The sequence below is a fragment of the Parasteatoda tepidariorum genome, chromosome 8 (assembly GCF_043381705.1).
Source record: "Parasteatoda tepidariorum isolate YZ-2023 chromosome 8, CAS_Ptep_4.0, whole genome shotgun sequence".
In the NCBI taxonomy this organism is placed as follows: Eukaryota; Metazoa; Arthropoda; class Arachnida; order Araneae; family Theridiidae; genus Parasteatoda; species Parasteatoda tepidariorum.
Genome location: NC_092211.1, coordinates 1,700,635 through 1,712,014, shown reverse-complemented (window position 1 = coordinate 1,712,014; position 11,380 = coordinate 1,700,635). Strand labels below are relative to the sequence as shown.

Sequence of the window (11,380 nt, the reverse complement as noted above, 5' to 3'; positions counted from 1 at the left end):
TTTTTATTGAAATGTTAATTAAGGTGTCCACTTACATATTCGGTTACTAATTTTTATTTGTTTAAACAAAATTACTTTGTTACAATATAATATTCTAATACCAAAAAAAGTACTTGCGTGGCGTGAAAATATCTTTCGTGATGTAACTCTTTCAAAAGTACATAAAAATGGTTGTAATCAGGGGTGTACATGTAGATTTATTAAATACACCTTGTGCGCCACCTAGGAACCAAATCTAGAACCCAACACTCGAAATTTTTGCTCTGTTACAATCGTACCCTGTTACAATTGACCCCACTCTCCCCTACTGAACCCGGGATGTAAAGCATCGGCTTCGATGAAGATAATTTTGTGAGAATTTTTTTGATAATTCGGTGAGAATTCACCCGATTAGACATATGATGCTCCCTTCGTGCTCTTGCGAGCCGAAGTCTATCAATTAAAACGTATTAGCGTTTTATATAATATTGATTAGCCATATGATGCTCACTACGCGCTCTTGCGCGCCGAATTCTATCAATTAAAAATGAAAACTGTTGCCAACGCGAGAAAAGAAATATCATCGGTTTTATTGATACATACGTATTAGCGTTTTATATAATATAGATAGAGATATTAAAAGATAATATAAATACTTTATTCTTTTCTTAACAATCAATGTAGCGGCTAACTTTTTATTTCAATACAAATCTAGACTCATAATTCAAGACTCATTAATTCACTGTCGCAACTAAATCGGTCATATAAGTCTATTTTTAACTTTTTATTTTTTATTTCAACTAATTGATCTTTGGTTTACTCTCCTGATCAAGCTATTGGGACAATATTTCTCACAATACGGCTGTTCCCCCCCCCATTCTTTTAGGTCAGAAATCCAAATCCATCAAAAAAGAGGTATATTAATTTAGGAAAAGTATATTTTTCAATTAGAGCATAATTGAGGTTACCCATTCGAATAATTAAGATTGAATGTGAATATCCGCTCATTTGCTTAGAATATTTTTAAGATAATCATTTTTTGCGCACTGTTCACATTATTTCAACACTCTTAAAAATTGATTTTACTAGAGCATTATCAAAAAAAAATAAATTATTGTTTAGTCTATTGGTTTTACAGATGCCTTTCAATAAAAAAAATTTGAGGTTGAAAACATTATGTTTTATATGACTCCAGATTTGTGAATCTACAATCACTCATTCCAATTTTTGTCGAATAATATGCAATCTATTGAGAAAAATCATGTTTTTTTTTGTCAAAAAAAGCATGATTTTGGCAGTCTAGGGTGGGGTATAATTATTGTTTTGCTGAACTAAAATTTTCCAAGCAGCAATTATTTTAATTAATGTCAACTTTTTTATAGTTTTCCGTGAAAGATGAAAGAATAAAAGATTTCATGGAAGAATTTTTTCCCCATTTAATAGAAGCACCATAAAATTCACAATAATTTAGATAAAGTAGGCAGCAATCTTTAATAAATGTCGAAAGCTTGTTCTTGTCGAGAAGAAAATAGTGTTTTGACAAATAATAAATGCAATTAATATGCCCAGTATGTATATTAAACATGTATGTAAAATAAATAGAAGAACAAGAAATTAAGTAAACATATGTGGTTATTCGTCTTTTTTTTTTCATCGTAAATATTTTTGAAGCAAGAGCAAAGCTTTTCTCAATTCATTTATTAATTTTTTAACGCTTTAACTTAGATTAGACATGATAAGCGGGATAAAGTAAAATCAGGTTAAAAAAAAATACATAGGCATATTTTTTTAAATCTTCACATTTACGAGTTGAGCTATTAGAAAAAATGTGTCACGTTTATATGCTTTTTTCTTTTAGGTATGATTTAAATAATATCTGCGGCAATATTTACAATTCCTTTCAAATTTACTTTTTGATTTATAGTTTGTCTACGGTTAAAACTACCCCCTCCTTAAAGACTAAGGTGGTCTTCTGCTATGGAAACAGGAATGGCGCATTTTAGGAAGGGTTTCTTAGGAGCTTTTCTTCACTCTAGGGAGTTCACACAATAGACCGAAGAGAAAGAATCTCTTTATTTTGCCGATCCAAGCCAATAAACAATGAGCACACATCCCCTACTTGAAATAGTTATATTTCGTTACCATTGTCACCTCCACGGGTCCAGATGAACTGCTAGGGGAGTTCTTACTTTAGGCAAACTATTTATTAGTAAGCGTTTCAAAATGTTAAACGCTTTAAAACTTGCGATCTGTTTTAAGGATATCATCCGATACATTTTACTCATCTTTTTTTTTTGTCACTGTCATCGAGAGAAGATACTGAAATCATCAGGAGCAGATATAGATATTGAAACGAGATATTCAAGGAACTGAAATGTAAGGGGATATGAGTTGCCGTCGATATACGTATCATCGACTTCGGGAAACATGACTTTCTTAAGCCACGCAATTTTATGTTGCCTTTGGATGATGTTGCCTTTGGAAAATGTTGCCTTTGGATACCAAGACACAATTAATCCTTAGACGCTTAATTAAATCCAGTTGTAATGATCGACACTATCCAACACTGAAAAAAATTAGATCCAGAGCATCCAGAACATTTATTTTTGCTTTAGAAGGATCTTGCAGTTTCAAGGAAACGAATTGCTTAGTAAAACGTTCTCTAAATGTTTGGACTGTTCCAAGATTCAATTGCTGAAGCTAGCTGGAATAAAATCCACTCTCAAATATTACAATTTAAGCTCCCATACTTTCTGTAATCACACTTCCCGTGCTTTTGCCCATTCCACTATGTTTCTGATATTGACTCAAGAGAGAAATTTCCTCTCATAGATAATAATACAAAGATTGTTATAAAAGCCTACAAGCATGTCCCTTTAAAAAAATTTGCTTACTTTGTTCAGAAAAATTTATCCATTAGCGAAAGCAGAATTTTCTCAAAAAAGGTGACCTTAAGTCCGGGGTTAATTAAACATTATCCATACATACAATTTATACGGCCCAGCAGAAAATGAAGTATAATGCGAGATAACGAACGAAACAGACAACGTAAAACCAAGGTTCACGAGGGTTTTTATATCTTTCTGGACAATATATTTAAATATTAATATGTCTTAGCATCAACGTGGGACTGATCAATTTCTCCAGCTACTAAAGACACATCATCACATTTTCTGAGATAATTAGATCAATATTATTACTTTCTTTATGGGGAAAGATTTTAAATGATTGCGTGTTAGATACAAGGTCCATTTATGGATTACATTTATTATATAATTCTTTTAACATTACATACACACATAATTCGGATGCCCTTATTTCAAGTAAAAATACATTTTTTTTTTTGAGTTCAATAGTCAGTCGCATAGTTACTGAAAAAAATCTGTTAGATTATCGGAATTATAAAATCTCAAATATAATATTCGAAATAAAAAATTTTTTTAAAGGAAGACATTTTTTCATTTCATAATTATAAATTCATCGCTAATGAATTTTGTAATTTAAAGAAATTTTATTGATAAATACCTATTTCCCTTAGATCTAAGTAACTGAAAATAAATGTGAATTTCACGAATTATTGTTTAGAATTGAGCCGTGTTTTGAAGACGCAGAAAGAGACACCGGTGTTTAATGCTGGTATTTAGTAACCATAATTTATTAAAATGCTAAATATACTGTATTACTCTTACTTTGACCAAAATTGACCAAAAAAATTAAAGTAAAAATTGAAAAATATGTTATTACGGGATAAAATTAGCACTGTTTTATTAATTTTCACACAATTTAAAGTGATTATCTGCTATTTTATGCTGACCCGCTTTCCTGTGTTTATTGTTCACCTTAAATTTTCCTCTGATGAACACAGCATACTAAAATCTGTAATTAGTTGATAATAAATATTCTGTAAATTTGATAGTTAACTCAATTAAATAGGTCCACAATTTGAGGGCCCTTTGCTCTAACGGATTAAAAAAAATTCTTATTTTCGGAGATAATATTTTATTAGTTTTTTACAGGCACGATTGTTGTTTAGAGAAACCGGTATTATTTCCGTAATTCCACACTTTAAGGAATTCAATAAAAAAATAAATTTTTAACAAAACAAATAAATTATAACTGTTTGGTTTTTAGGTTTAAATCATCCGCCATTTGTCGTAATCCGAGATTTCAAGAAAGATGTCTAAGAATATCTGGATTTACGGAGTACCGGAATTTATGTGAATGTTTTCATCTAAGGTATTGTGAGGAGGATGACGTATCTGATCATAAATCTATGGATGTAAGTTCCAAAAAAAATTCCGTATCAAAGAATTAATTAATTGTGCTGGCATGCACGGTATATTTTGCATTTATAAGTGCCATTTCTTTTCATTTTATTCCAGTTTGGCTTTATTTCAATAGAAACTTGAAATCCACCTTCCGTAAAACTTAAAGATGATTTTATCTAAAAATTGATACTTATAATTTTTGTTTTATTCTATTTGGAAATGGAAAAGATTCCTAAAAAAAATAAATGAACAAAAAATAAAAAAAAAAGAAAACTGAGACACTTGAAATATTAAAAGATATCAAGAATATACTTTCTTTAAAATTTTAAGAGACTTCTGGAACACTTCATATTAAAATTTAAGGGGATTCTATTAAAGCAATGATATAACATGTATGTATGTTTTTCGCAGTAATGGCATACAGGTTCTAAATTCAAAGTATAAAAGAACCGAAATAAGTCTCCCTTTAATAATTTTTAAAGTTTATAATTTAAATAAATTATGTCTGGAGTTTTCAAAGGAATAGTTCAGGCGTTTTCCTTTCCATTCAATCTCTCTCACGTGCATTTTTAGAACTGAGTGACTATTATAACATTCAAACAAATATTTCAGCAGTTATATATGTTACCGCCAAAGCCCGAAGTCCGGCCAGATTGCGAAGTGGCTGAGGATGGCTGGCCAAAGTCCGAATTAATTGAAACGATCAGTGAATATTTTACTTTGGCGGCCTTCTATAATTATATAAATAATTCTTATAAATCTTCTAATTTAAAAATATAAAAAAATAGAAGTTCTTAAACTGTCTATTAAATAATCATTAATTTAATAATCATTATTAAATTGTCTATTTAATTGTCATACATACCAAAGGTCTTGTCATACTAGGTCTAGTTAAGTACCACTGCCCGGTAGCATGTAAACTCTCTTTACACACATAGTATCCCCAAGAGATTTTGAGAGCGCTGATTGGCTTTCTCGGCAACGCCGTTTGTGACGTATGGCTGTTTCATTCTGCGGTGCTTGTTATTTTCAGCATACTCCAGCTTTTGTGAACAAACTTGAAATGTCAGTTTTTTCAACAGAGAAACTGCCTTCTTTATTTAAAAATGAAGTAGAATATATTTCCCCAAATACAATTACCCTTAGTAGCAATGTTCTAAATTTAAACGATTGCAACAAGTGGGTAATAGAATTTGGGGAACTTAACAATGCGAAATGGAATTCTAGAACTTCCAAACCTCATAGACAAAGATTTGTTTGTAGGTAAGTAATAGTTTNCTTAATTAATAGTTAGCACTAATTAATTAGCATATTTGAGGTCACCCCCAGGAACCATTAAGATTGACACTTAGTTCGTGAAAATCCGATCATTAGAACGAAAGTTATTCAGGGTGATTCGTTTTTTTTTTGCGGACTGTACATATATACATATAGTTATACATGTAGTATGCATTAATCTGCCGAGTTTATTTTATTCTTTGCGTTCTTTTCTTTTTTGATGTGAGCTTAATGTGATAAAATGCTAGATTTCGGTGGTGTATTAGACGATAAGGTGTTACAGAAAGTCACAGCAATTTTTTTTAAATAAAATACGGAGAAAATTTTTTATTGCAAATCTGTTAAAGGTTAATTAAATATTCTCAGCGAAATCTTCTTTTTTTTATGTTTTTACCCAATGAGAAAATATTTGTTTTCAGCACACTTTTAAAGTAGATTAATTTCATCGACTAAATCAGCACCATTAAACACAAATGAGGATTTGTATGTCATAAAAAATCAGGACAACATAAGCATCAATAAAAAAGCAGCACAATAAATTCAAATTGAAAAAAAAAACAGACGATCATTTCGGAACTTCTTTTTCTTCTTTACCGGTGAGTATTTTTAATGTTTTTGTATAATAATTTTAAGAATTTTTATCCTATTTATGATTGACTTATTCATAATTACTGTCTTGTTAGCGATTTTAATATGAATATGAATACTGAAGAAGGAAAAGAATTCTGTGAAGTCGTGAGAAACATATATCAGACAGGAATTGAAAACCAATCCAGACCTTTGGCAAAACATTATGACCGCTGGGTAACCAGTGATTACAATAATGCAAACACAATTTTTTAGCCATTTACACACTTTACCTATTAACAAAATGCGTCTTGGTTTGGATTTGATGTCGTCCACGATTTTTAACTTGCTCATATTCACTTGTTTTGTTCAAGAGTAATATCACACTCTTAAAATGAAAGAGTGAATTCCCCTACTTAAAAAAGAGTGAAATTTTTTAAACTCAACTTGAGTGAAATCAACCTAAATTTGAGTGATATACTTGCTTTGCGTTCTTGAGAGGTTTTTACTCAAGCATGAGTGAGATATTTATTATTTAAATATGTGCGAGCTATAAGCTGGAATTTGCATCGTTTTATTTTAAAAAGCAAACGATAATAAGTCTAAATAAAATTGTTATGTTCTACGATCTAAATAAATTATGTCTTTGCTTTTACTTTAAGTTATTTTTTTTCTGAAGAATATGTCTATCAATATTTTGAGTCAAAATATCATTTAATTAATAGCGATATTTCTGAAGAAAACGTTATTTTATCTTCGATAAGTAAATATACTTTGTTGTTTTTACTCGTATTTTTAAAATACTATTATTTAGAATGTGTTATATACACTTTCCAAATTCCGTATTTTAACGTTTTTAAATACAATACTATTCAATTAAATTATTTGTCATGAGAAATTTATTAAAATTGAAAGTGTTAAATGTGATGATTAAGGAATATTTAAAAAATCTAATTCCGTACTAGAATCTTTGTCAAAGATTGTGGTGATATATTTATGATGTCTGTAAAGAATTTTAGAATTTTTCGGATCTCATATTAAAGTTTTAAATTTATTTTTTAATATAATGGATTTATATCCATGTTTCTATGTATATTTATGGTACAAAACATTTGTGGATAATTAATTTCATATCATTCTATACTTCTTTTATAAAAATATTTAAGAAATAATCTAACGTTCATACAGTCTATACGTGCGGTTATTTAAATTGCCTTATATTAATAAAGTTTATTGTCCTTTATTTATGAAAGTTAAAATTTAAAAGAACCATTCATTCAAATCTATATCTTCAGATGTTCTATGCATTTCATTATAAATACATCATTTTAAAAAAGTGGAAAATATTACGTTTAAAAAAATTGAATAGTATTTTGAATTGTTCCGTTTTTTTACTGTTTTTAGTTTTTATTTAATTGGAATTCGGATTTAATACTATTTAGCCATTTCGTAAAGTATTTATCACTTTATACAAACTATTTTTCCTTTGTTGTTAGCATAAAATTTCTTACCACTTTTCATCTAGTTCAAATTTTGAGGCAAAATTTAAAATACAGAATTATCATTTAATTAAAAGTACAATGCTAATTACAGTGTTTTAAAATACAAATGAATTGGAATTTCATAATAATTATAAACTAATTGTAAAATAGGGGGGCAGAATCAAAAATAATATATATTACGAGATGGAATGGAAATAATCCATTTCAGGCAAATCCATGGCTAAAATTATATGCAAAACAGGCAATCCATGTTTCTTTCTCTTTTCTGTTTTATTTCATTTTTTTCTTAAATAAAAGTTAATTTTCTAAAATTATTAATTTTCAAAAATTATTAATTTTCAAAAATTATTAATTTTCAAAAATTATTAATTTTCTAAAATTATTAAATGTCAACTTCTTTAAATTATCCAGTATAATATTACCTTGCGCACATCCATTTTTGAGCCCATTCTTGGTAACTAACAAAATCAAACGCACTTCAGTACAGCAGTAAGAACGCACTTTAATACAAAACTCCCTCTAGTTACGCTTTTAGCTCAATTTGCGCTTCTGTTTTCATATTTTGCAATCTGGCAATCTTGGTATGAAAATATTTTAAATCATTCTAGAAAGATTCCGGTACATGTAGGTTCATTTGAATTCGCTACTCGCTTTCGTTTTAGGTTTCGTTCTGCTTTTTCTTAATTTTTTAATCTCTGTTTTTTCGTGATATTTTTTAATGTGTTCTATTTGTAATATATTGTTAACATTTTTCAGTGTTGTAACACTATTGTTTTGACATATTTTGCTTTGGTTATATTGATACAGTATTAGAAAGCACTCCTTTTTGCGGATATAACTGTGTGAGCTGATGAAAAGATTGTATCTTTTATTTTCCGGCTTTTTATTTTTTTCCCGGCTTTTTATTATTATTTTTCTTTTTCCCTTTTTTTCATTGCTCTGTAATTTTTCCATGCTTTTTTTTTTTTTTTTTTTTTTTTTTTTTTTTTTTTTTTTTTTTTTTTTTTANTTTTTTTTTTTTTTGCATGCTGAACTTATTTTATGAGTCCTATTTACTTGCAGCTTATGTGCTGCAAATAGAACTTATTGTTTTTCTTAATTTTCTTCGTTTTTTTTTCTTTTTGTCATTTTTGTATTTGTCTGTTATGCTTATATGTATATATATATATTCATCTATACTCTCTTTTTTTTGTAACCACGTGCGAATAAATTCCATTTTTTTTCTTTAACAGCAGACACTGAACTTTCGCTCTTCCCCTCGGAAGATGTCGGAAGTGGTGTTCATTTAACGTTACCCATTGGGCACCTGTGAACCTAAGTCACGGAGGCGAGCAACATTTTTCACGCCACACTGCCACTGATATCCGTTCATAGTTAGAGCTAAATTCACACAGTACACAACGGAGCACAACACACAGAGAGGGAAACATAAATGCCCTGCTCGGGATTTCGAACCCGCTGCCACAAGCTTCACAGTTAAGGCATGCCGACCTCTCGGTTTCGACCACCTGATCGGCAAACTCCATTTATAGATTCCCTGTATTTATATCATTTATTAAAATAAATTTCTTCTTATATTCCAGTTCTTACATAGTTATCAGTAATCATAGGATGCTGACTGCTCCACTTCGAGAAGACATTTTATAAAGTAGTAAAAATTAAAAACTAAGAACTGCATAACTTTTTTTCAATTCGCCATTGCTTTCGAAGACACGCCGCAAAATTATTCGAACAAGGTGGCATGGTAAAATTGACATATTTTAATTATTTAAATGTAGCAGTGGGCAACACAACTGCTAATCATATCCACAAAGTGGACCATGTTGGCATCTTTGCTTTTGCAGGTCGGTGGACTACGATCGCAAAGCGTTAATACATGAAACGAATCTGACATGAAAGTAACATATTTTTAATAATTATCATTAATGACTAAATGTGATTTTTAGAGTTGTGTTACACAAGCATATAACGTTACATAAAAGCAAGTTAAAATTATCAAAGATGCCTTAATTATGTTCTTAAATTACAGTTAAATTGCGTTCAGTTCATTTGCATATTACAATTAAACAAATGAACAAGTAAAACAGGATTACCACGAGACAGAGGGAAAACCTGAAATTGTCAGAGAATTTTATTTTAACTCCAAAAATCAGGGAATAAGTTTGGGCAATTTGCAGTTTTTTTTACAAAAATCTGAAGAATTTCTATTTTATACCTAGAAAACAACCAGTCTTAAAATTGTCCATGACAGTAATTAGTTATTGAGATTCGAGTTGAACAATTCTAAATTCTATTACAATTATTCAATTACAATTAAATTATATTCAATTCTATTACAATTATTTGTTGCAAAAATTTTACAATTTAGTTAAACTGAGATGTTTCCATTTAGTGATGTATTCTTTAACACAGAAAATCTAATACTTGGCATTACAAATAAAAGAAACAAAAATTTCTGATGAAAAATTGAATGATATAGATAAAATATGGTCTTGATTTTAATTGTAATTTACCCGGAAATGCAAGGGCATTTTTTTCGGAAATTGAGTGGGTACTCTGTTAAAAAGACATTATGGTCCTGCATTTAAGCAATATCTAAAAAAATTTTAGAAGTATATTTTAGCAAATCTTTCATAAATAAAGTATTATAGAAAGGTTTACCTGCAAACAAAATCGAATGTAGAAGAATTATCAAAGTTATGTTCCAATGAAGTAAGATGGAAATGGTTAAGTACGTCTTTTTAATAACTATCTGAATACCTCTGTAAAAGGAAAAATTATGTAAACTGTTCGCAAAAAAATAAAAAATTTGCTTCATTATAAAAAATTAAAAATCCTTAAAATTTTGCACTTAAGTCTGTCTCAAAGCTTTCGAACTAAAGAGTATTATCTTGCAATTACATTCAGCATATTGTTAAATACAGATGAATTACTAAGCTTTCACTTTTTTTCTCAACTATCACAGTTTAGTTTCAAAATTTAAAAAAAAAGACTTATAACCAATAATTTATTTATGTTACACATGCTAAATATGATTTTTGTTTCATCTTATTTATGATAGGCATTGAAAGATTCTGTAATTAGTCGGAAAATGATTAACTTAATTCAAATGTGATTTAAATGTCGTTCATGTAAAGATAATAAATAATGATAGAAAATAACTCTAGAATGATTAAAATATATGCACTTAAATAATGCTAATTATGAATGAAAAATGATTTAAATTCACTCAAATTCAATTAAAAAAGGATTGAAAATCACTCAAGTTTGACTGAAAACGATCCATTCAAGTAATACTGATAGTCAATCCAACACGAGTGAATTTCACTCAAGTTCGATTGAAAATTATTCACTTAAATTTGAGAGATTTCAGTTCACTCTTTGACTTGAGTGAATTTCACTCAAGATGAGAAAGCTCCTTATGAAAGAGTGAAATTTCACTCAAGTTCAGTTATTTTTACTCGTTTATTTTAAACGAGTAAACAGTGCGCAAGCGCTGCTATGACGACAGCTATTTTTCTTTTTATTTTCACTAGCAAGTAATTTTAATGCATTTACATCATAATAATTTGAAGTATTTTTATACTCTTTTTTTATTATTAATGTATAAATACTGGGTTGACGGTGATATTGATACACATATGAATGCTGATGAAGGAAAAGTATTTACAACCCATGATTTGACGGAATTAATCCAGAAAGAAAAAATTATCGTAATAAGGCGATCACAACTTTTATCAGTTTTTAGTATCTTCGTTCTCTCCTCGCTTTACTTATATATATATA

General features: G+C 29.0%; 1 protein-coding gene across 1 annotated transcript in view; it reads left to right on the top strand.

Annotated features, from left to right (window-relative positions):
- The window catches only part of LOC107436604 (uncharacterized), a 70,636-nt gene that overhangs the window by 11,677 nt on the left and 47,579 nt on the right, over positions 1–11,380 (top strand). The window contains exon 5 of the mRNA XM_043052114.2: positions 4,111–4,258. Within this exon, the coding sequence (XP_042908048.2) occupies positions 4,111–4,258 (148 nt within the window). The remainder of the gene's footprint in view (positions 1–4,110; positions 4,259–11,380) is intronic.